This window comes from Mytilus trossulus, chromosome 2 (genome assembly GCF_036588685.1).
Source record: "Mytilus trossulus isolate FHL-02 chromosome 2, PNRI_Mtr1.1.1.hap1, whole genome shotgun sequence".
Lineage (NCBI taxonomy): Eukaryota > Metazoa > Mollusca > Bivalvia > Mytilida > Mytilidae > Mytilus > Mytilus trossulus.
Window position 1 is genome coordinate 8,774,897 of NC_086374.1, and position 26,798 is coordinate 8,801,694.

The 26,798-nt window shown below is 31.9% G+C and overlaps 3 protein-coding genes across 5 annotated transcripts in view; 1 reads left to right on the plus strand and 2 right to left on the minus strand.

Moving 5' to 3' along the window:
• LOC134706430 (dynein heavy chain domain-containing protein 1-like) overlaps positions 1–4,539 on the minus strand; it is a 121,430-nt gene extending 116,891 nt beyond the window's left edge. The window contains exons 1-2 of the mRNA XM_063565351.1: positions 4,404–4,539; positions 780–953 (exon numbers count right to left, since the gene is read on the minus strand). Coding sequence (XP_063421421.1) covers positions 780–937 — 158 coding nt within the window. The 5' untranslated portion in view covers positions 938–953; positions 4,404–4,539. The remainder of the gene's footprint in view (positions 1–779; positions 954–4,403) is intronic.
• A 111-nt stretch (positions 4,540–4,650) lies between these two features.
• On the plus strand, positions 4,651–25,190 carry LOC134706432 (coiled-coil domain-containing protein 34-like). Of its 3 annotated transcripts, none has more exons than XM_063565353.1 (5): positions 4,651–4,797; positions 7,704–7,967; positions 8,985–9,517; positions 17,096–17,113; positions 24,640–25,190. In XM_063565353.1, the coding sequence occupies exons 2-5, from the start codon at positions 7,720–7,722 to the stop codon at positions 24,783–24,785; spliced, it is 945 nt and encodes a 314-aa protein (XP_063421423.1). In that variant the 5' UTR covers positions 4,651–4,797; positions 7,704–7,719; the 3' UTR covers positions 24,786–25,190. The 3 variants fall into 3 exon arrangements, with proteins under 3 accessions (XP_063421423.1, XP_063421425.1, XP_063421424.1); XM_063565354.1 differs by having other exon boundaries at positions 4,657–4,797; positions 7,692–7,967; XM_063565355.1 differs by lacking the exon at positions 17,096–17,113.
• On the minus strand, positions 14,037–21,983 carry LOC134706431 (titin homolog). The gene is made up of 12 exons (XM_063565352.1): positions 21,868–21,983; positions 20,610–21,040; positions 20,202–20,402; positions 19,862–19,963; positions 19,296–19,664; positions 18,855–19,027; positions 18,400–18,530; positions 17,802–17,921; positions 17,360–17,514; positions 16,553–16,753; positions 15,992–16,090; positions 14,037–15,039 (listed from the first exon to the last, which is right to left on the minus strand). Exons 2-12 carry the CDS (start codon positions 21,036–21,038, stop codon positions 14,836–14,838), a joined length of 2,184 nt encoding a protein of 727 aa, XP_063421422.1. The 5' UTR covers positions 21,039–21,040; positions 21,868–21,983; the 3' UTR covers positions 14,037–14,835.
• Positions 25,191–26,798: the final 1,608 nt, after the last annotated feature.

The following is a 26,798-nucleotide window of genomic DNA, read 5'->3' on the forward strand; positions in this document are numbered from 1 at the left end:
AAGTTTGGTACACACCCAGGATAGTTTGAGAAAGTTATTAAAATTCTATAAACTTTAACCACAGAGTGAATGTTTTGTTTCCCCGCAGAAAAAACTAAATCCATTTATAGTAAAATACGGAAAAAATGGAATTTTATTTTTACAAAATTTACTTCTGGATACTATCTTATGATCATAAACAAGCTTCTGTCAAAGTTTGGTAGAAATCCAGTAAAGTTTAAGAAAGTTATTAAAATTTCAAAAACTTTAACCACAGAGTGAATATTTGTTGACGCCGCCGACGCCAACAGAATGTAGGATTGCTTAGTCTCGCTTTTTCAACTAAAGTCGAAGGCTCGACAAAAACTATCATGCACTTACATGCAGTTTGTTTTATTTTTATTAACTGTTTACATGTACTTTAACACACAGGCCTAGAAATCCATAGAGATCGACCTCTCATATATCCCAACATCGGAATCCATAGAGATTGACCTCTCATTATAGATCCCAACATCCTATATCCCAACATCATTCATATCTTTATTCAAAACCAAAGTAAGTTTATAGTGTTATGATCAGTTAACTACTTTGCATTATAATTTTTTATCTGTCCTAGGTAACTTATAATGACTTTGACCTAGACATTGTAACCTCAAAATCAAGTGGTTGCCCATTATATGTGACATATCCAAATAAAGAGTAAAACCTAAAGAACTTTGTAACATAGAGTAATATTATATAATTAATGTCTTGTATAATGTTTGGTTTCAAAGAAAACCTTATCTTTTCCAACAAACCTGCGTCTTGTTTCTAGTGCCCATTGTGATGCTTTCTGTCTAGGTGTCACTGATTGGGGACCATGCAGGGGGGCTATCAAACTGCTTTGTCCTTCCCTCAAAGCAGGAAGAGAAGGGGTTGTCCCTTTTTCTAAGGACATGTCCACCTTAGAGGTCATGGCTAGCTGTTAAGTCCTGCAAATAAAAAAAATGTTATATATAAGTCAACAGCGGTATTCTCATTCAACAATTAAGCATCATCATATATCAAACTTTATATAAAATTCTCTTAAGAGAAATAAGCAAAAATCAATTTCATACTGTACTTGTTCATATACAACCAGCATGTTTGTCTAAAACTTTTACAACATGAACTTCTTTTAATGCTTTCATATAATATATATATATTACATTGTAAGTGTAACTCATTCATGGCAGGCAAAAACAAAATTAAACTGTATTTAATATAACTTAATATCTATAATGTAATAGTTTGCATATATTTTATGTTGAAATTATAAAATAAGTATACAGTGAATGTGTTTGAAAAAAGTATAACGGGACATGAATCTTATAGGTTTATGTTTGTATAATGTCAGTCTTCACGCTGAGTGGCAGCCCAGGCTTGTAAAATTGTTATCATGCCTGTGAAAATTATATCTACAGGCCAACATAATCTACATTTGTAACTAAAAAAATTCAAAACTGAGCTCTGGGCCTGTATATTTAACAGTTCTTCGTGAAGACTGTAATGTGTTATTTATATGTGAACAGAGCCTACAGCATGTATAGGGAACAATAGGCAATAGGTGTACTGATATAAGTGGTCTCTAAACACATTAACTCCAAATGGAGCTTTCATTAGTAGAAGCCATATTAACTATGTGTATCAGTGAGAAAAATATAAAAGCATAAAAATATAGTATACTAGAACACACCCGTGATATCGCGGGTCCGTGACTGAATTAAAGTATATAACTATGCGCGAGCCTTATTTTAGTTTTAGTATTGTCATTTGATAAAGTCATGCCGATTATAAGATACACAGTTTTCTCTGCTTTCAAATCTTTCTGTTTGAACCCGTCGAACTGGAACTTATCAATTATTGGTAATATAAATTATTTGGAAAACAAAAGGTCCTGGAATGGAGTATTTTTTAATCAACAGCATTGTCCTATATTAGTTATAAATAAAGTTGAATTCTTTGATTCACTGTTTTACGTCATGCCCGCTAACAAATTGAAAACTGTACCTTTTAGTCCAGATTTTTAGTATTCGTATTGTTATCTTAGAAAGTCTTACTGATTAAATGATTAAATTTAGTAGTGTCAACCCTGTGATAATGACCAGTGTATATAGCATATCAATCCTAAATACACCGTTTGGTGGTGCGCCTGTCAGATGCGGAACGTACAGAAAAGGTAATACAATGTAGGTAACAGGTGAATATACTATTGGTATCGGTATCGGACTCTACCCCGAACTTCTTAATTATTGGCAATATTAATTACGTGGAAAACAAAAGGGCCTGGAGTGGTGTAATTTTTAATCTACACCTTTGTACTATATTAGTTATATATAAAGTTGAATTCTTTGATTCATCATTTTTACGTGATGACGGCTGACAAATTGGACCTCGTAATTTTAGTATTATAGATATACCAATACACATAATTAACAGCGCCTGGTGATGTTTCATAGCCTTACCAGTTTCGGTCCAAAAGGGACCTTCATCAGAGGCAGAATGGTGGATTAATGTTTGCACCCTATTAATATAGATATGGTAACCGTCGGTACATTTGAACTATTGGTGTCATACAAAAATCACCATGATCACATTTCCTTTGTGGCATCAGTCATTTTTATTGTGACCAACACATTGTAACTTGTAAGGGAAACTTAGTGAAGTCCAGCTATGGCAGAAAAATAGAGATATTGCTGATCACAATTATTCAGTTGAATAGCACTCAACCAGAGCCAGGCATACCAAGCACTTGTCCGTCCCAAACTTGAATACTCTTGCTCAGTTTGGGACCCCCACACTTCAGAATCTATTTCAAAGATAGAGATGGTCCAAAGGCGAGCTGCTCTGTATGCCTGCAACAGGTATCATAATACTAGTAGTGTATCAAACATGCTGAACACACTAAACTGGACTATTTTAACACAACGCAGACTGCGTGCACGACTGGTTATGATGTACAAGATCACACATCATCTTGTTGCTATACCATCTAGCACAATTCTCATTCCATCAGACTCAAGAACCAGAAAACATCATTCTCACACCTTCAGACACATTTATACATCAAAAGACTCGTACAGATTTTCATTTTTCCCATACACAATAACTCAATGGAATCTTTTACCAACCTCAGTAGTAAATACACAGACAGTCGACTCTTTCAGAGATCAGCTAACATATGCTGTTCTCTCCACTATTATTTAAAAAAACTTCATCTCATGTACATAGTTTTAATCACTACATCTGTTCTTTGCACCGTTTGTAAATAACTATAATATAAACTTAATTTTAATAAATAGGCCACGTATGCACCAGTTATTAATCATCTTTATTCAGATGGAAAACTGGAAAACTTAAAGAAGAAGAAGAAGAAGAACCAGATGCTTTCAAAAAGGGGGTACATGTATCAGGTCTGTATGTTCCAAAACACATATGCCTGCCGTGTCCATTTGCATCAAATTTTTATTTAATTATTGGTTGAATTTTTAGTTGGGTTTTTAGTTGCATATAAAAAATTGTTTATTAAATTATCAAAAGAAGTGTAGGTTTACAATAATGTATTGAACAGTTTAGACAATTTAAAAATTACCATTCCAAACATATTGTCAACTTTCTTTAGCAAATGAAATATTTTTTTAAACTGTCCAGGGTGGGAACATATCCAGGATGAGAATGGTCTAAGGTGCAAACAATGTGGTGTGGACGTGACAGGGGGTTAACAAGAGTACACCTTATCGCTATTTGTCCGCCATTACTGGATATCACACAGGTTCCCGTAAAATTTTGACGTCATAAAACAAAATATCTGATGCCACAATAGAAAAGTGATTGTTGTTGTCAAAAGTTCAAGCGGCCGGATCAGCCGGGATTAGCAATAAGGTGTATGGAACGAACATTTATTTTTTATATACAGCCCCAGATTCAGCAGGGTTAGAGCTGACGATTGAAGCATGCCACCTTACCACTATAATTTGGAAATCTCCCCCGGACAATCTGCCCAACTTGAACTATTGACGCCAAACAACAATGATTTTCCATTATAGCGTCAGATATTTATGTTATGATTTTGAAATTTTACGGGAACTTTTCTGATGTTTAGAAATGGCAGACAAATAGCGATAAGATGTAGTCCGTCGCACCATCAGACTATTTTTAACTTGAACCTCAGATGTCACATCTACTCAACTAGAAGATCTGTAATGTATTGTATTGGAAGAAGAGTCCTTACTATAGAACTATAAAGAGTAAAGTGGCAACAGGCATTGACAGCTAGGGCCAGGGCAATGCCAATATCAAATGGCAGGTGCTTGTCACTATCAGATTTGAGTAAATTTACTCTACAATACACCAGAAATATATTTTCATGTGGGGGTCATATCATTTCATCAATTAATTCGTACCCAAACATAGAACAAGGTAAATTGTCCTATCGATATTGTCCTTGTTGTTAAATTTTCGCGTCTGTTGTCAGGTCGCCATGTTTAAAATTTTAAATTTACAGGGTAGCAGTGAATATTATTTTATCTTATATATTGTAGATTCGTTAGAGTTCTCTGAATGCATTGAAGGCATTAATTTGAAAACATTTATTTCGTAATAATTTTTCTTAATCCTACGTGTTATTTCAAAATTTGGTCCAATTAGACGCTGCGAAATTGCACTTCCTGTTTACCCTAGCGCCAGATGAAAATCTAAGTTTTGACTTGCGAAGTACAGAAAGTCAAAAGATAAATTCTTTAAACTTTGAAAAAGAAGAAATTTAAAATCATATTTTTCTGAAACAACCAAAAATAGGTAGCTATAGTTTAGCATTAATTCATTTAAGAGAATATCCAGAATGATCCACTGTCTCATTGCAAATCTTATTCTAAAAATGAACAAGTCAAAATTTTCACAGTCAAAAATGATATATAGTACATACAAATTGCAAATTTATGCAAGCCATAATCTTGCCGTCAAAATAACAATTTCAGAGAGTATGAATGCCCATTACTGTATGGCGTCAAACGACCATTTTCAGCTAACGTTAGCGTCAATCTGGTTTGTAAATGTTATCGTGATTGGTCAAAATATCCTTATCAAAGGTCTCAAATCAGTTTGAAAAATTATAAATATGATTTGTCAAAATCAGCTGATTATTTTATTGTCATTTTATCATCATGCTAAAAAAATCTAAATTTTTTACTGTACATGCTGTTATTTAAACATATATATTTATAGTGGATTGTGAAACAAGTTTTGCAACTTATATTAATCCCTTTCCACTTTGCTGGTGCGAGTGCTGCCTTGTAGCGGCATTAGCCTTCTCCTTATCAAAATCTTACGTGCAAGAGATATGGCTCTCTCTTGACACAGGTCAGCCATAAACGTATTTACACTTTTGGTATTCAGCCTCTGAATGACCTTATATCACCTCTGAATAACCTTTTGACGTCAAGCAACAATCACTTTTTAGTTGTGACTTCACATGTTTTGAATTATGAAGTCAAAGTTTACGGGAACCTGTGTGATTCTACGTAATGGCGAACAAATTTGCATACATGTGTAAATACGTATATTTATCGTCCCTTCTGACAAACTATCATCGTTTCCTCGAGACAAAACTCACAAATGGTGTTAAGGGAGAGCTGAAAATCCCAGAAGGGAATGGAACCAGGAATCTGTGTTAGTAGTCTGATGCACTTACCACAACTACACCATGCATGGCTCTCTAATTTTCAGTTTTTTGTCATGAAGGTACGGTTAGGTACCCCATTACTATATCCTCATTAGGGTGTCAAGGAATTTTCAAAAGCGCTAAAACTTGCCTACTGTCTGACTTCAGGGCAAATTCAAATCGCTTTTAAAAATCGGTAAAAGGTAGACAACTTATGATTTTCGAGTCTCACAGGTAAAATGGCGCCTGACAATGAAAATATTGAACAACCTAGGACTAATATTATTAATACTGTCATGGTTTTAGTGTAATAAATACAATGGGGACTTTTACCATTTAAAGATTTAACTTTTAAAACTAATGAAATTCCACATTGAGCGTCTGTTTGAGTTATCAGTTTACATGATTTTCATCTGAGGATGTTGCATAATCACTCAGCTGATATTTTTAATTTTTATTATTACCAGTCAATCAATTGTACTATCTGTTACTGTCATTATTCCATCACCTTTGAGGTATTTAAATACCTATTGCCTGACCAGAATAAAAAATTGTCAACACAATTTGTCCATTTAAATTGTACAATACTGTCAATAGGTATTGTGAGAGCTCATCAACAGGTGGTCATTTAACTACCCAGTAAAAAAATCTTCACTATTTCTAAAAGGTAAAATTTATATGACCGATAGCTAGCTTGCTTTCCTCATGCATCATGACCAATGTCCTGAATAGACTATTCTATTTAGATATGGGACATTTTAAGCCATTTCTTTTTGTGTCTCTAAATAGTCAAGATGGAAATTTCAATCAGTGGATTTAGTTTATAAAAAAGGAGATATATGTTTGCTTCATGGTGTTTTTAATGTGGGATTTATTTTAAGTTTTTGATTCCTGAATGGAATTAAAGTGTTTGTGAAATGGATTTTTTTGGATATAAGCCCATCTATTTGTGAATAATTCTACAAGATGAATTATGTGTGGCGTAGTGTTTTCTAATGGGATATATTTTCATGTTATATTAAGATTCCTGAAATGGAATAGTAGTGATGCTGAGTTTCATTTAATATTCAGGATCTACTTCAATTGGAATTACTGTTAAAAATTTATTTTCAATATATCAAAAAAAGTACAAATGGCTTAGTGAATAGAAATTTCAATGCTTTATTCTTCATTATGAAAGTGGGATATACAAGCAATGATTTATTTGTGATTGTAAGCAAAATGAATAAATTTACAATAAATATCTTTATTAAAAAGAACAAATATTGTATTTAATGTAAAATGTCCCATACCTAAATAGAATAGTTCATTCAGGACATTAAACATGAGGATAGCAAGCTAGCTACATGTATCATTCATTTAAATTAGCTCTGTCAAAAACAAACCAGGTAAATAAATCTACAGGTAGTTAAATGACCACCTGTTGATAATACATGTAGCTCTCACAATACCTATTGTACAATTTAAATGGACAAATTGTATTGACAATTTTTTAAACTGGTCAGGCAATAGGTAATTCACTTCCACAAAGCTTATTGGATAGGCACAGTAAGACTTTAATTTTTGTTAAAGCAGATCCTCAGAAGCTTATCACATATCGCAAGCAACAAATTGTATTTAAACTCAATTTCAATTTTACAGCACAAATGGTATGAATGAATAGATAACAACTACATTGTCCTAATCTTTTTATTAAAAATTTTCAATATATACATTTTATACAATATCATGTAAAACACTGCAAGTACTGTGGATTCATTTATTTTCAAAGGTACCCATTTTCATGGATATTTAATTTTGTTTATTTTGGCAAATTCTGTATACATTCCTTTAGAAAGTTTGTAGATTATTTAAATTTGTGGTTCCACTGTATATAGAGAACATCCTGACTATATTTCTGGTATCAAAATTGATTAAAAACTGCTACGCTTGTGTGAGTATTTGTTATTTGTTTCTGTGCTTCATACAAGCATGACAAGTATGCATATATATATGTGCAATTGGGTTCATTGCTGACATGTCAATTTTCTAGCCTTCTTTACAGGTTACAACTTAGCAGGATGAGTTTAAGGCCTCGTCCAGTCACTGCCACAGTTACAAAACCAAAATGGATGGAGCCACAGGTGACAAGACCAAGATCTAGGTCATTAGAATCCAATGGATCTACTGCATCTTTGACTTCAGTACTTGATCATGACAGTTATGAAAGTTTGGGAGAAAGTGAGGACGAATTACATACAGAGGAAGGGGATCAATATACCAGAAGTGATATAGATAATAGATTACACGAAGATGTTAAAAATAAATGGTAATTCCTTACAATAATTTCTTCAAATTATATATGTTCAAGATTGGTTCAGATTTATATTATATAATGTTTGTGTAATTTGTTTTCCTCATTCTACCTGTAAGTACATTGTATCAATTTAGGTAGCACTCCACAGTTAGGTTTGTAGTTTCGCATTTTGGCCCCCGTGAATTTTTAAAATATGAGAGCTAGTGTGAAATAAAATTCATTTTTGGATAGCTGAGTACTGAAATAGCCTTCGTATTGGGTTTATATGAACATCAAGATTATGTAATGCATGTAATATAGGCTGTTTTCTGTATGACAGTCCGTATTTGCATGCCCATACCATACATTGGTCCGGCAATTATTGTAATGTTTTTTTCCAACTTTTTGTGGCACGAACTTTGTGATTAGATTTTACGGAAAAAATGAGGCGAAAGACACCCATTTTTTATTTGATCATTAGGAAGATCTATGCAAACAGTTTCTAAAAAGGTATCACGCAAAGGCATTGAAATTCTAGTTTGATCCAAATTTTGGGGGGATATGTGACATGTTTACCCCCCCTTTTTGCAATATTTTATTGTAAATAAATGCAGAATGTTTCCATGGATACACATAAAAGGAATTATTTTTCACCCTTTCAACTTTGAAAAATCAATTCTATGGAAGATACTGATTACATACATATGCACATGTACAACACAAACAGTAAGGTTAATGTATTAGAAATCCAGGAATAGATGATAAAACATTTTGTGGCTCATTTTAAATTTTATTTTCTAACTGTGGAGTGCTACCTTATACAGTATCATGATTTGTACTGGTATTTTGTTGGCCAGACCTACACTTCAAAGTTCTAACTTCAATGACTGTTGTTGTTTAATAGCAAGTTTCAAGTTCAAACACTTTTTTTCAAGAGGTGAAAAAGTAAAAGAAATCCAACAGTCCAAAGTTAGAAAATTTGAAGAAAAAAAACTTCCTTATACACATGTTATATGAAAATGAATTGATAATTTACTTTTCGTATTTCAGCATTATATCAGAATCTTCATCACAATACACAGAACAAAAAGATCCTCAGTTATCTTCATGGGAAAAATGGTTGATTCAAAAAAGTAAAAGTGAAAGAAAAAAACAAAGAGAAATTAGGAGAGCAAAAAAACAAGAAAAAACAATAAAAGAAAAGGAAAAACAAGATAAGGAAATGAAAGAAAAGAAAGCAGAAGAGAGGAGGAAAGAATGGTTAGAACAAAAAAGTTATGAAGAAAAATTACGTAAAAAGAACGATAGACAAAGAAAAAGATTAGAAAAAGACTTAAAGGAAGATGAAAAGAGACGTGTAGCTGTTAAAGCTGAGGGTAATTATGATGAGTGGATGGAAAGAAAAAAGAAAGAAGAAAAAGATTTAAAAAAAGAACAGAAACGAAGACAACAAGAGGTAGAACATGCAAAGAAAAAACAACAAATAGACGCACAACATAAATATGAAGAATGGTTGCACAGGTCCAAGAACAGACCCAAATCTGTTCCGAATAGTTTTGGTTATACTTCTGGAAAATTGACAGGTATGTGATCAATGTATCAATGTTGGGGTTTTGAGGGCTGTTACCAAGGAAGATTTTTTTAGCTCAGGGTACGAGAAAATGGTGTTTGAGGGATGTTTTTTTTTTAAAGAAAATAATACTGCTTTGAAAATTACTGTAAGAAAGCTGTCAGTTAATAAAAAAAGTGTATTTTCACCTACTTGTAATGCTAGTATTGAAAGCCAAAGGCAAAGATGTATAATTATATCAAACATGACTTAGACCAACTAAAAAGGAATTATTGTTGTGAACAGATTTCCTGGATCATGATTTTGAATCTGGGGTGGGTGTCCTCATCTTATGGATAATCTGAAAGATTATCAGACTTGTACAATTACCATGATTACTAGAACTTAGGACCTAAACTTCAATTTCTATGCCCCAAACATCCTTCCCTTCATTTGTTCGTCTATCTGCTTGTTCATCCGTACGTTCAACCATTCGTTGTCTGTCTGTCCTGCTTCAGGTTTAAGTTTTGTTTGGTCAAGGCAGTTTTTGATGAAGTTGAAGTCTGAAGTCTGAACAACTTGAAACTTACAAATGCTTAGTACAATTGTTCCAAATGATATGATCTTTCTAATTTTAATGCCAAATTAGAGTTTCAAGGTCCACTAAACATAGAAAATGATATAGTGCAAGTGGGGCAGTCGTGTACTATATATGGACACATTCTTGTTTTAAGGTAATTTGACTTCTATTTTCATTTTTACTTTGATTACTGATCATTGGAAAGATAATAAAAGTTAAAGGAATTTTTGATAGCAATGCATTAATTGAGTAATTGTAATGGGATAAAATCTGCTGAAATTGATGGTTGTCTTATACATTGTACATAAGCACATGTACACCTTTACTTATTTTACCAGCAATACAGTTGACACAAAAAATTAATAATTATCAAATGAATAAAAATCAAAGTTGAAAATGTACATTTTAGTTTGTTTGTACATGTACCACAAGTTCAGTGTTCATCTCCATTTCTAGGTTGTTTGCACCACATGTCCAGTGTTCATGTCCATTTCTAGGTTGTTTGTACTACATGTTCAGTGTTCATGTCCATTTCTAGGTTGTTTGTACCACATGTTCAGTGTTCAAGTCCATTTCTAGGTTGTTTGTACCACAAGTTCAGTGTTCATGTCCATTTCTAGGTTGTTTGTACCACATGTTTAGTGTTCATGTTCATTTCTAGGTTGTTTGTACCACATGTTCAGTGTTCATGTACATTTTAGTTTGTTTGTACCACAAGTTCAGTGTTCATGTCCATTTCTAGGTTGTTTGTACCACATGTTTAGTGTTCATGTTCATTTTTGTCGAGCCTGCAACTTTTGTTGCAGAAAGCTCGACATAGGGATAGTGATCCGGCGGCGGCTACGGCGGCAGCTACGGCGGCGGCGGCGTTAGCTCACTTCTTAAAAGCTTTATATTTTAGAAGGTGGAAGACTTGCAATTGGATGCTTCATACTTTGTATATAGATGCTTCATGTTACGAAGTTTCCGTCAGTCACATGTCCAATGTCCTTGACCTCATTTTCATGGTTCAGTGACCACTTGAAAAAAAAGTTCAGATTTTTTGTTATGTTGAATTCTCTCATATTATGAGTAGTAGGAAAACTATATTTGATATGTGCGTACCTTGCAAGGTCCTCATGTCTGTCAGACAGTTTTCACTTGACCTCGACCTCATTTCATGGACCAGTGAACAAGGTTAAGTTTTGGTGGTCAAGTCCATATCTCAGATACTATAAGCAATAGGGCTTGTATATTCGGTGTATGGAAGGACTGTAAGGTGTACATGTCCAACTGGCAGGTGCCATCTGACCTTGACCTCATTTTCATGGTTCAGTGGTTATAGTTAAGTTTTTGTGATTTGGTGTGTTTTTCTCATACTAAATGCAACAGGTCTACTATATTTGTTGTATGGAATGATTGTAAGGTGTACATGTTTAGCGGGCAGATGACATGTGACCTTGACCTCATTTTCATGGTTCAGTGGTCAAAGTTAAGTTTTTGAGTTTTGGTCTTTTTATCTAATACTATATGCCATAGGTCAACTATATTTGGTGTATGGAAATATTTTATGATCTTAATGTCAGTTGCGCAGGTTTTATTTGACCGTGACCTCATTTTCACGGTTCATTGCACAGTGTTGAGTTTTTGTGTTTTGGTCTATTTTTCTTCAACTATAAGTAATAGGTCAACTATATATGTTGTATAGAAGCATTGTTAGCTGTACATGTCTGCCTGGCATGGTTCATCTGACCTTGACCTCATTTTCAAGGTTCATTGGTCTTTGTTTAGTTATCTTGATTAATGTTAAGTTTATGTGACAGTTGTAATAAAGCTTTATACTTAGGACTATCAATATAATATCAATGATTAGTACAGAAGGCGAGACATTTCAGCGTGTGCACTCTTGTTAGGTTGTTTGTACCACATGTTCAGTGTTCATGTACATTTTAGTTTGTTTGTACCACAAGTTCAGTGTTCATGTCCATTTATAGGTTGTTTGTACCACAAGTTCAGTGTTCATAAAATTGAGAATGGAAATGGGGAATGTGTCAAAGAGACAACAACCCGACCAAATAAAAAAGTTCATGTCTATTTATAGGTTGTTTGTACCACATGTTTAGTGTTCATGTTCATTTCTAGGTTGTTGTACCACATGTTCAGTGTTCATGTACATTTTAGTTTGTTTGTACCACAAGTTCAGTGTTCATGTCCATTTCTAGGTTGTTTGTACCACATGTTTAGTGTTCATGTTCATTTTTAGGTTGTTTGTACTACATGTTCAGTGTTCATGTACATTTTTGTTTTTTTGTTTGTACCACATGTTCAGTGTTCATGTCCATTTCTAGGTTGTTTGTACCACAAGTTCAGTGTTCATGTCCATTTCTAGGTTGTTTGTACCACAAGTTCAGTGTTCAAGTCCATTTCTAGGTTGTTTGTACCACATGTTTAGTGTTCATGTTCATTTCTAGGTTGTTTGTACCACATGTTCAGTGTTCATGTCCATTTTAGTTTGTTTGTACCACATGTTCAGTGCTCATGCCCATTTCTAGGTTGTTTGTACCACATGTTCAGTGTTCATGTCTGATTCTGATTTGTTTGTACCACATATTCAGTGTTCATGTCTGATTCTGATATTGATAATGAACCCCAGGTTCTGTGTTCATGTCCATATTGAGGTTGTTTGTACCACAAATTAAGTTTTCGTGTTCATTTCTAGGTTGTTTGTACCACATGTTCAGTGTTCATGTACATTTTAGTTTGTTTGCACCACAAGTTCAGTGTTCATGTCCATTTCTAGGTTGTGTGTACCACAAGTTCAGGGTTCATGTTCATTTCTAGGTTGTTTGTACCACAAGTTCAGTGTCCATGTCCATTTCTAGGTTGTTTGTACCACATGTTTAGTGTTCATGTCTGATTCTGTTTGTACCACATATTCAGTGTTCATGTCTGATTCTGATATTGATAATGAACCCCAGGTTCTGTGTTCATGTCTGATTCTGATATTGATAATGAACCCCAGGTTTAGTGTTCATGTCCACTTTTAGTTTATGTGTGCCACAGGCTCAGTGATCATGTCTGATTCCTATTTTGATTGTATCCTGGCCCAGATTCAGTGTTTATGTTGTTTATGTCTGATTTTAATATTGATTGTACCAATGGTTAAGTGTTCATTACAGATAATGATTTTAATTAAGCCATAGTTCAATGTTCATATCAGTTAATGATTTTGATTGTACCACAGGTTCAGACTCAGTGTGTATGTCCATTTCTAGGTTGTTTGTACCACAAGTTCAGTGTTTATGTCCATTTCTAGGTTGTTTGTACCACAGGTTAAGTGTTGAAGTCTGATTCTGATTTTGTTTGTACCACAGGTTAAGTGTTGACGTCTGATTCTGATTGTGTTTGTACCACAGGTTAAGTGATCATGTCTGATTCTGATTTTGTTTGTACCACAGGTTAAGTGTTCATGTCTGATTCTGATTTTGTTTGTTCCACAGGTTAAGTGTTCATGTCTGATTCTGATTTTGTTTGTACCACAGGTTAAGTGTTCCAGTCTTATTCTGATTTTGTTTGTACCACAGGTTAAGTGTTCATGTCTGATTCTGAATTTGTTTGTACCACATGTTAAGTGTTCATGTCTGATTCTGATTTTGTTTGTACCACAGGTTAAGTGTTCATGTCTGATTCTGATTTTGTTTGTACCACAGGTTAAAGTGTTCATGTCTGATTCTGATTTTGTTTGTACCACAGGTTAAAGTGTTCATGTCTGATTCTGATTTTGTTTGTACCACAGGTTAAAGTGTTCATGTCTGATTCATTCTGATTTTGTTTGTACCATTTAACATGACAGTATTAATTTCTATGTAACTAAAGTAAATTTCCACATCTCACAGTTACTATATACTTCATTTGAAAAGAAATTCAAAGATTTTCTAAAAAAAATCTTTTATTTTATTAAAATAAGAAATAAAGAACTATGTAACATCAATATAAAGAAAAACCTAAAAGGCTTTATAAAAGTGAAACTACAACAGGTACAAAATGTATATAAGTAACAAAGAGTATATATAACAAATAGAACCATTTGAAAGTATTGCAGTAGTTAAGATAAGATTTAAATATGAAATTTTAAACTAGAAGTTAATTTAAATATTAAAGTTAACATTGCACTTGACTTTGCTGTAGTTAATTGAATGTAGGTGTAAACATATATGTTATCATTTGTGACATGCATGTATTCAATATGATATACATATAAATGTAAAAACTCTAGATGAAAATTACTTTTAAAAATAATAACAAACATCAAAATAAAGAATAGATTTCAGTTAAGTAAGCTATCACATTTATCTCAGGATAAGAAAAGTTCTAACTTAAAACAATTATCAATATCCCTTCTGTCTTGGTTGTGTATGACAACCCTAAATATAGTATTAATGAATATAATGGGGGTCTCATTGGGGGTTCCGATCCCGGATCCGCTTACTATTTTGTCAGATTTCTCATATCCCGCTTACACTATAAACGTAAGCAAGTCTTTTTTTTTTTGTCATTTCCCGGGTCCCGCAAGACCTCATTTCCCATTTTAACGACACAATAATTTGACTATCACGTGTCACGCTCACAAAAAAATCGGCAATCCTGTGTCACGCTTAGACCCCAATGAGACCCACTATAATATACCCTTCTACTTTATGCAAGAACACAATTAGTTGTATTAAATGCAAAGCAATAGACAAAGTTATGTTCAAATTATAATATCGTTGTAAGTATGTTTTGTGTTTGAAGTTTTATGATTCAACAGCTTGCTGTGTAGGTTGTTGTTCTTGTTGAGTAGTCTCCCCTCCCTGAACTTCCTGTTGTGTAGAGAGTTCTTGTTGCTGAGTTTCCTCTTTTCCATCAGATTCCTGTTGAACTGATGGTGGTGACAACTTATCTTTCATATCCTTAATTACTTCAGAATGCTCACGATAATCGGAAGGTGTTCTTTTTAACTGAAAAAAAACCCACAGAAATATAATGAATTTGATAAATCTTGAAAAAGAAGACTACAAGATATATATTTACTTTAAAGTTATATTTTGAACTTTTTGTATATATATCTAATGGACAATTTAACTTCTATAAGGAGTTGAGATACTTGTATAACTGAATGTATTGGTAACTTAATTTCTATATTTTCATTTTAGTAAAATATAAAGAGATTTATGTGTTAAATAAGCTCCTCTTTTCCTGACATCAGATAATGTGACTTATTACAAAATAGAACATGCATGAGTAACCCAAAGAATGCCACTTGTGGAGCAGAAACTGTTTTTACCCTTTGTGAGCATTGATTTCAATCCAAGTTGGGGATAAATGATCAATATAAACTTTTGCATAGTGTTTTGTTGATTTGTCACCATGTTGTTTGTTTTTATTTGACATAAGGGTTTTGATTGTTTTTATTTGACATAAGGTTTTTGATTGTTTTTATTTGACATAAGGTTTTTGATTTTTTTTATTTGACATAAGGTTTTTGATTTTTTTTATTTGACATAAGGTTTTTGATTGTTTTTATTTGACATAAGGTTTTTGATTGTTTTTATTTGACATAAGGTTTTTGATTTTTTTTATTTGACATAAGGTTTTTGATTGTTTTTATTTGACATAAGGTTTTTGATTTTTTTTATTTGACATAAGGTTTTTGATTGTTTTTATTTGACATAAGGTTTTTGATTGTTTTTATTTGACATAAGGTTTTTGATTGTTTTTATTTGACATAAGGTTTTTGATTGTTTTTATTTGACATAAGGTTTTTGATTGTTTTTATTTGACATAAGGTTTTTGATTGTTGATTTGTCACCATGTTGTTTGTTTTTATTTGACATAAGGTTTTTGATTGTTTCCTTAGTATCTTTCAGTCCTAGTCAACAAGATTTTATTGATCATGGTAATTCTACATACCACATCTTTAACTGTTGTATCTGCATCATTGGCCAGTAGTAATGTTACTAAATCTTCATTGTTTAATCCCATAGCATAATGTAAGGGTGTTCTGTTCATCTGGAGAAAGATAAAAAAAAAACACAAGTCATAAAAGTCTAATATTCATTGAATGGCCATATGTCTTGTCCAATATCTGAAATAACTTGATATGAGAAAAAAATTGTCTGTAGCAGAGGCATACTTTAGATGTTTAAAATGTTATGTTAGAGATGTAGTACAGGTTCTCTCCTGTGTACAATCTTGTACAGAGGAAAACATTTTAATAATTTTTATGAAAAATGACTTACTCATGTTACTAGAAATTGTTTATAAACTCACAGATGATAGACTTTCCATTAGACTTACATTGACTAACTAATAATAATAATAATGACTAATTGACTTACATGATTTTTACATTTGACTGTAGCAGGGAAAGACTTTGATATATATTCTACGACATCATTATTTTCTGTTAGCACTGTTATATGTAAGGAAGATGATAAACTTTCCATGTGACTAACATTTATAATGACTTACATGATCTTTACATTTGACTGTAGCAGGGAAAGACTTTGCTATATATTCTACGACATCATTATTTTCTGTCAGCACTGCTATATGTAACGGACATCGACCCATGTTGTCCCTAGCTGTAGCTAATTTTTTACGTTCTAGGGTTTGTTGAACATCTCGTAAAACACCCTTTTGTACAACTGTGAAAACGTCTTGTATTTTTTTCTGAAAAATTGACAGCATATATATATTTCAGTATTTAGATCTATTTACATGTACCATAAATTTATAGATAGTTTTAAGGGCAGTCCTTTTCTCTTTTTCTCTCTCACAAAAATCAAAAATATACTTAACATTAGTAATAGATAAAACAGTTTAATTTTCCTCTGACATTCATTTCCCTTTAGCATTACTCATTGTGAATTTTCAAATGAACGTTTGACAGAAATTATTTTTAGTTTTCAACATACGTAAAATTGAAGCAGAAATTATTTTAGATAAAATGATATGTACTAAATAGATATCTGGCTGGATAATGAATCCTTAATTATTTTCCAACTTTTGTAGGAGATTATATAATCGAAGGTAAGGTATCTGCATAGCTAGGATATATATATAGTCACAACCCCTTTAGCTAGACATTATTTCCCACAATATTATATAGATTGAAGTGTATGCACAAGGTTTATTTCAATTTAGAAATGTCTTTATTTCAAGATGTCTATTCATGAGGCAGGAAGTATAATAAAAAAATAACCATCAATCAATCAATCAAAGATAAATTTGAAATAAACAGAATTTTCCTGTTTAAAAAAAACATTTAAAACTTACCATATAGTCTGGTAGAGAAGAAGTAAATTGTTTTAGGTCCTCTGATTGGTCAGTAATTGATTCCAGAATAGATTCCAGTTTGTCATATCCTTCTAACACTAATTGTTCTAATTCATCAACATTCTCTTCCTTTAACAGATCTCTAACATAATTATCTAAAATATACAATAAGCAAAAGAATTATACATTTGTATCTGTGTATTCATATATCACCAATTACATTTCAGTTATATCATAACACCATGCACAGTATCAAAGTTTAAGCAATTTATTTTTACAGCGATTCAAATGATAGGGTGGCCGTTAAAAAGGATTATAAGTTCAGCGATTAATCGGTGTATCCAAAAAACTATTTACAAAATGTTTAAAGATTGGTAATAATGGATTATTCTAATGAATAATATGATCCTAAATGTATTCACATGTATACAAATGTACCAACCTATAGCCTGTACATTATCTGTGATTCCAGCCACTTCAGCTATATCCCTAGCAGTCTTTTGATCAGCATCACGTTCAGCAATACTATATCCCATGTTAATCAATGTTCTCATGTCAGCACCTAGTACAAGTAAATGATAACATGACGTGAGGCAGTATACATTTTTATTTTACTAGTACATATTTTATTTTTTCAATCCTATAAAGGAAGATTTGTTTAAAATAAGATTGTTTGGTTCTGTGGAGCAATTTTCCATGTTTTATGTAAAGAATGAAATAGCATTGTTATCAGTTTATATACTTAGCTGTGCAGGATGGATTTTGCTTATTGTGGAACAAGTTACAGTGATCTATAGTTGCTAATATTTAAGTTGTTTGGTCTCTGGAAATAGAATTTGTTAGATGATGCCCACATAGCCATATTTTATATTACAGCACAAACCATGTATTATGTAATATGGGATATTTTACATTATGTGATTTTTTCCCCTGATATATATTTACCATGTTCCTCGTGTTTCTAACCAAATGGCTGTAAATAATGTCCTCTTACAACACCATTGAGATATATTGAATACTATCAAGATAGATAATCTTACCTTCCTGAGCTGCCAATCTGTGTAACTCTGTCTGTCCTTTACTGTCTTTTTCTTTACTTGGAGTTTCTTCCTCGCCTTCCTCTGTCACAGTCTCAAGATTGGGTCGCTGAGCAAGAGCTGCTTCCTTAGCTCTGTAGTGTAAAACATTGACATAAAGAGATATAAACTTACATATGTTAAAGGATATACTAAGAATTAAAACTCTACTACAGCTCATTATTTATGACAGTCTTTGCAAGATTTTTTTCTTCCCACAAAATATATTTAAAAAAAAAGACTAAAAAAACAAACTGCATATTTATTCCTTCAAATATGTTTCTTTCTCAAAAAGAATTATAAGTGTCTCAAGCAATGTAAATCTATCAGATCGGTACAAATGTAATACTTCAGTTATTTGAATACATACAACAAAACATCCAATCCTCCAATAATTACCATCACAATAAAATACTTACTTTCTTTGGAGCTCCTCTTGTTCCTTCTTCTTTTTCTCTTCCTCTTCCTTTATTTTCCTTTGTCTTTCTTCTTCTTCAAGTTGTTTCTGTTCTGTCTTTATCCTTTCTTTCCTTTCTGCCTCCAAGACTTTCTCTTCCTCTGCTTGTTTTAAATTCTCAATCAGAGCTTCTTGCTGAATTACAAGATAGGTTTCTGATACATTGTACAGCACAAATTCGCAAAAAAATAACATTGCAGAAAAATTATGCATGTAGTTCAGCACAAATCAGCCAAAGTAACCACACCAGTAAAAGATTTGCTTAATCATAATACAATGCAAATTAGCAAACATTACCATTGCAATAAAAAATGTGGAAGTTACCACTTATATTTGCTGCTAAGAAAGGGAATATTAGATTTAGTAGATGAAGTATATTTCCCGATGATTTATTCTGTTATACCTGCATGTTATGGTCCATATTCTCTCTGTATTTATATAGCCACTTTGACAAATATTCAATGGGATCTTTTGGTCGTTTCTCAGCCAACTCAGCCAAAGCAAATGTTAATGCTGATCCTAAATGCTCAGCTACATATTTTCCATCAATTGTTGTTGGTTTGGTACCATTACGTGGCTTGGTATCTTGAGAAACATATATACGACGACAATTTCTATTGCTGCCACAACTTTTCTCCAAGGTTTCTGCTTTTTCCTCAGTAACATCTGTTGTACCAACAGCACTATCCAATGATTCTTTGAGTTTCTCCTTCAAAGCTACAACACCAATTTTCATTGGATCATCATAGTAATCTTTTGGTGTGCATCCATTCTGAAATTACATACAAATCATCAGTTTCACTCTTTGCATTGGATATAGTCTTCAATATTGAGAAAACTATTCAGAAATTTAATGCATAATACTGTGAAAATAAGACAGATTTAGGGATTTATCAAGAAACAATGGAAAGAATATAGGATATTACTGGTTGAATGGAATTTAATGCTGTATAAACACTGTAAACTTACAATATCTTTGATAGTTTCATCCCCTCCAGCCTCCTTTAGAAGTTCATACATATGTCCACCATCATGTTTCCCTCCTGCGTAATGGAATGGTGTTCTTCCCATCTGTAAATCACAAATCTTCATATCAGTCATCATAATTAATCATTCAAATCAAACTCGAAAAAAATCTTTAAATAGCAGATTATTGTTCTTCGTTCTTCTACATTATAAGTTACTTAGCCTAAGAAGTCAAAATGAGTTATCTCCCATTGATTGATTGAAAAGGTTAAATATCAAAATGTCAAAAGATTAATACTATAGAATTTAGAGATTTTGATAAATTTAAGTCTAATATACTCACCCCATCTTGGAAGTTAATTGCATCTTTGAATTCTTTGACCATTTCATGTACTACATCCATTTGAGTCAAAACAACAGCTTTCTGGAAGGGAGGTAATCCAGTTTTATCTGCAGCCTCTAGTAATTTCTTTCTATCAAGTAAATTTTTGAGCTCTCTGACTTTTTCCTGTTCAACAGCCTCATGAACTTGCTTTATCTTTTCCTGTAATTAGAAGGTCTCTTATTATACTTGTTATAATTGAATGCAGATATTTAAATGTTGTTACTTATTCAAAGAAATATATTGTATGATAAAAATTTAAGCACAATTTAGGCTTTATGAGTTGGGTTATATTTTCCTTCTTTGACTAAAGTCTTTGAGAAAATTATACAATACAGTTATGATTAAGATTGCAGGGAAAAAATTTACCTGAAATTCTGACAATTTAGACATAAAACCTTCTAAATCTTCTGACACAGCTTTAGCCTCTTCAATGGTAACAGGCCAGACTTGCCATCCAGACAAACATAGCTTTTCCAGTTGGTCCATATCACCTTTCAAGATAAGTTCCTTAACATGAAGATTAAGGGCTGTCTCAGCTTCATCTGAATAGTTACATGTAGAGATAAGATCTGCTGCTGTCTGTCCATCACTACCTCGAATTGATACATCAACTTTCTCTAAGAGAAGTTTGAAAATATCAACTGGAGCTCCTAATTGGACAGCTGCATGGAGATAGGTTGTTCCGTCTGTATTTCTAACTGATGGGTTCTCTCCCTTGTTTAATAGTTCTTTCACATCGTTGATATTTTTATCCTTTATGGCTTGATAAAGTTTACTAGTTTCAAAGTCTGCCATTTCTGAAAGTAGTTATAAAATTCATGATAATTTTTCGCCAGTATTCCATTTTAAACCTTTAGACAGAATATTTGAAGACTTAAGATTTAGATATATTATTGTAAAAGTGGATTGTTGATATTATTTTATAGAGTTTTGATATTAAAATGGTTTTGATGTTTCCTCTGCATAAAAGAATATGATATACAGTCAAATTTGGTACAATGAATCTAACTTGTAAGACATTCCTTTCAAGGATTAGAATTTGATAAACAGATGATATAACTTATATATGTGTTTTTTGTTGGTTTTTGTTTATTTCGTATGTTTGTTTAGTTTTTGTTTGTTTTTTTTGTTGTAAGTTATTTTTGAGGGAAGGGGTTTGGAGTGTCTGTTAAGAACGACCACTGTTTTCTTTAAAAATTGAAAAGATGAAATAAAAGCATTATTTATTTTATAAACTCCTTTCATTCTCATCTTTAGCTCCCTTTCCTTTCACTGGTATGAATAAAAATTACAAGATTAGTTATATAATCCTAGACCATTCAGATGTCATTGAAAAATAACCAAGTCATCACAAAAATGTTGTTATATATTTTCAGAACCTATAAATATTATTTAGTGAAGAGTATAATTATATTGAAAAAATATTGTATCTATCTAAAAAAAAAAAGATGAACTATACATAATGTATAAACTGTCTGTTAAAATATTCATATTTATTTTAAACTCCCCCCTATTATTGCATTGACTATTTACATAAAAGCCTGCTCATGTTTCCAAAATGTAATATATATGCATTACCCCTATAATAATTCAACCATAAAGATCAAGTATAATCTATGATTACCTGTTATAAACAATAGGTGTTTAGTGTAAATCCAATGTTCATCAACAATTTACCTGATCAGACAGGTGTAAGGTTGTCAGGTAGATTGTTTACCTTGGTGATCAATGGGGCCACATTGGGAGATTCTAGTTATTTAAAAGCCTTTTAAATTTACCTGTAAATATCCATTTATTTTAATTGAATATGAAAAGGCCTACATTTAAGTCTTTGAATAGGCATAATAACATGATAAAAGATAATAATAAATAAAAAATAAATAATTATTTTATTATAGTGTCACATATCTGATCAGACAATATATATATACAACAGTTCATAATACAAACAGAGATCAAATATCCAGCCTTAGAATAGACTTATGAGACACTTTAGAACACATCAGACAACTGTACATTTATATAAAAAATAAAATGAACATTTCTTTATAAAATTCAAAAATAATTACTGGTTTATCACATTAAGTAAACTGCTTTTAAAATATTTACTAGTAAAAGTATCAATTAATATTAGATAGACTATATTGATAAAGAGATTACAGATTAAAAACATATGCAATGTTTAAAAGGTTTTGCCAAAAACCGGATACACTTCTTTAAATAATTAAGAATTAACAAAAAGAAAAAGATAAAAAAATATATATATTTATAGGGAAACAAAAATAATTTAAATATGATGATATAAAATAAATGATCTAGCTAAAAATATCCGTACTTAAAAGTAACAATAATAACAATGATAGTAAAAAGGTTTTAAAAATATAACTATGAAAAAATATATGTTAACATTCAAATAAATTTCTTTCTTCTCTGATAAAAATTGAAAAGTGCGTATGATAATGAGGATTGTATTTCTTTACATTTCATAAGGCTGATAAATTGACTGTCAATATCAAGAGAATCAAAGTTTCCTATAAAGTTTTTGGCTCGAGAAAATAAATTATATCTTAAGTCATCATACATAGTGCAGTTCATTAAAAAATGTTTCTCGTTTTCCAAGACGTCATTCGGACAGAATTTACAAATTCTTTCATTAACTGGTATTTGCGGTCGTGCGTATCGGCCTGTCTCGATTGCCAACGGAAGAGATCCACTTCGGAACAGGGCAACAACTCGTTGGACCGATCATAATGATAATTCATTATAATGGGATATTTGATAAAAAAAAATCAGATTAGGGTATTACAGCAAACATGTAGCATTTTATTAGATATTTTATTGTTTATTTTGAATAGTGTAAGTGGTGTACAATCTTATAAATGCTATGCAGTTAATCTAACCAAATGATCCCAAATTCAAATTGTCTATTTTACATTTGATCATATTTCTACTTTCAAAAGAATGTCACACTCGCTCAAAGACAATTTTAATCACATTCTTGTTAGTTTTTACTTAAGTATCAACTTAGAAGTTCAGTGAATAATAACAGGATTCTTGTTATCTGAGAATTGCCCAGCTAATTAAGGTAACATAAGAAAGTTCAGAACTGAATTTGTTCAAACAAATTTGTTTTAATTTTTCTTTCTAAATGAAAGAGTAAATCTCAAACTGTAGGTGTGTTATAAAAGATAATACAATGTAATCAATAAGACTTTTAATATAGATAATAAATACAACAGTGGCAAAAGGGATTGGGATTGTTTATTAAATAGAATTAGTTGTGAGTCTGACTTGTCTATTAGTGCTGAGATGTATACATGATAGGTAAATTCTGGTGTGATTAGTTTTTAGATGTAAAAAGCTGATTTTAATGTGAAACCCTTGAAATGGAAAAAGAAGAATTTAGAACTATTTTACTGTTGGTCAAATCCTTTTTTATTGCTATTTTACAAAATTTTCCTTTGATCTTGCTGAATGATAATATCTTTTCTCAGCGGAGTCGTAATATGAAAAATAATTGCTAGAAACTAAGGGTGCATGTGGCGTTATCAATGAAATTGACATTGTTGTCATAGATAAAATAGCAATAAACAGATTATCATTGGTCATCTCAACTTGATTGCTTTTCTCCCATTTGCTGTACCTGTAACAGATTATCATTGGTCATCTCAACTCATTGCTTTTCTCCCATTTGCTGTATGGTACCTGTACCTGCTCAAGCAAGAAAATCAATCTCATTGCGATGATCAACCATAATCTATGATTATATAAAAGTATCATGTAAATCTATCAATTGCATACATCAGTCCTACAAGTTTATTTAACTGGTGTTGTTAACAAATGCATTCAATAATTTTACTTAATAATTATGTTTGGATGTTTATGAAAATAAGGAACTGTGGTATAATTGGCAATGACAACTATCCACCAGTAACCAAAAGACAAGGTATAAATAACTATAGGAACCTGTACAGCTTTCAACAATAAGTAAAACTTATATACAGCTATAAAATTCTCTGGCATAACAAATGTGAAATAATACAAAAGTGATCATGAATGTCATGATTTCAACAAGTAAAAAAGACAAGACAGTAACCAATGACAAACATTGATTTTTAGGTTCCTTGCTTAGCTTAGGACAGGTTCTCAAAGAATGTGATGGGGTTCATCTTCCTAACCTAGGTCTGTGGCGTAACAGCACAACATGAAAATGTTCCCTTTAACTATAAAAGGAATTTTATGAGAAGTAACTATGTACCCAGTTTACCTTTATATATGTTTGTTTGCAAAGAACAATTACAGTTAGTCAATAGATGTAGATATCATATAAAAAAGAAGACGTGGTATGATCAGACTTTTTTCAATATATTAAACCAATAATATATTGTCATTTCAGGTTACCATGACACTAATGCATATCCAGTGCCAACATTCTACAATCCATTACCATGGCAACCAATACCTATTCCAAGACAGAAACAAGAGAAAAAAGTCAGACCCAAAACAAAACGATATGTATGGAAGCCTGAAAAATATTTGTAACTGACATTTTGTTTAGTATTGTAAACTAGTATTATTTATTTATTGCTCCAGCATTCATGTCACATCTAGGACATAAATTGAAGTATCTTTGAATTCTAAGAGGACACCCCCATTTTACTATACTATACTCTGAATATTGTTCTCTTTAGAAGGTAATGACATTGAGTTTTTCCTGTGTAAAGCAGGAAATTTGTATCTTCAATAAGATATGAGGATCATGATCTAATTTGTGTGATTCTTAACAATATTATAATAGGTTAGTGTACAATATACCATAGTACAAGTGTGGGAAATATACTAGTTTTTATTTTAATTTTAAAAGAGAATTTGTAGTTATTTGATTCCATTTTAGTTGAAAAACTTCTTCCAAAAAAATATGATTTTGGTCCACCATGTTTCTTTCTAAAGATTAAAGGAAACTATTGTAACAGATTTATTCAGAAAACTAACTAAAACAGTATGAGGAAGATAGTGTGAAACGTAGCTTTAAAAAAGGTCACTGATATTACAGAGAAGTATTGACCTTTGATTAATAACTATCTAATAATCAAGTTATTGACCTTTGATTAATGATTAGTTTGAAATAGTTGCAAAAGACTAGAGGTATCTTATTGTCCGTAGCTTTCAGCAGGCGGTATTAATAACTTATTTTATTTACATCTGATGATGCTCTTATATAAAGGAATTGAAATGTAACTTGAAGTAATTTTAGACTTAGTTTCATATAATCATCACTTGTATAATTTTACCAGAAATTAATTTTCCTGTATTGAGTGCAAGCATTTCAGCTATTTTGTTAAAGGAAAGTCAATGATGTTCTTAGCTTATCATCTGTTTGCAGGCTTTTGTCATATTTCTGGTAAAAATAGTTTTTATATGTTATTTCATTTACTTAGTATCATTCATGTTAATATATCCTTTCTATATGAACATAAACATGTAAAAGGTTGATTGATGTCAAAATAGAGATGATTTACAAACCTATAGTATGAATGAATGATTGATTAAAAGATAGTGATAGTTGTTGATAGTTATTAGACAATTTGTGTTATTATATTTTTTATTTCGCTAACTCTGTGATATTTAGACAATAAAATTGTACTTACAAACAGTTTGTCTATATTTATCACTTAAAGTTTGAGCTGACATACTCTTTTCATGGTTATTCAAATGGTGTTTTTTTCTGCTTAACAAACCGAAGCTCTTGTGTCATGGTCATACTTCATATTTTTGTTTTGCCTAATATTCAAGGGCTTTATTATCTTTAATGTTGTGTCATGGTCATGCCCCATATTTTTGGTTTGTCTTAACAGGATTGTAGATCTGACATAGCTTGTCTTGTATGGCAATACTCCACCTTTTTGGTTTGGCCTTATGTAAAGGAGTTGAAGAGCTGACAAAGTAGGTCTTGTGTCAAGGTCATACTCCCCTATTTGGTTTGGTTGACCTATAGTTGTTAATGTCTGTGTCATTTTGGTCTCTTGTGTCTCATTGGCAATCATACCACATCTTCTTTTTTATATAAAGAATACATCTTCTGTTTTATATATAGTATGTCTTGTGTCAAGCTCATACTCCACTATTTAGTTTGGCTTACATATAGTTGTTGATGTTCATGTAATTTTGGTCTCTTGTGGACATTTGTCTCATTGGCAATCATACCACATCTTCTTTTTTATATATAGTATACATCTTCTTTTTTATATATAGTATGTCTTGTGTCAAGGTCATACTCGACCATTTAGTTTTGCTGACCTATCGTTGTTAATGTCCGTGTCATTCTGGTCTCTTGTGGACATTTGTCTCATTGACAATCATACCACATCTTTTTTTTGTATATAGCATGTCTTGTGTCAAGGTCATACTCCACCATTTAGTATGGCCTTATATTACGATGATGAAGACCAGACATAGTAGGTCTTGTGACAAGGCCATACTCCACCATTTAATTTGGCCTTATATAACGATGTTGAAGACCAGACATAGTATGTCTTATGTCAAGGCCATACTCCA

Bases quoted from the DNA above. Each gene is read 5' to 3' on its own strand.
- LOC134706432 (XM_063565353.1), top strand. From the start codon at position 7,720: ATGAGTTTAAGGCCTCGTCCAGTCACTGCCACAGTTACAAAACCAAAA. The intron at 7,968-8,984 runs GTAATTCCTTAC...TTCGTATTTCAG, and splicing joins GAAGATGTTAAAAATAAATG to CATTATATCAGAATCTTCAT.
- LOC134706431 (XM_063565352.1), bottom strand. From the start codon at position 21,038: ATGGCAGACTTTGAAACTAGTAAACTTTATCAAGCCATAAAGGATAAA. The intron at 19,028-19,295 runs GTATAACAGAAT...CTTGTAATTCAG, and splicing joins ATATGGACCATAACATGCAG to CAAGAAGCTCTGATTGAGAA. The intron at 18,531-18,854 runs GTAAGTATTTTA...TTTACACTACAG, and splicing joins CAAGAGGAGCTCCAAAGAAA to AGCTAAGGAAGCAGCTCTTG.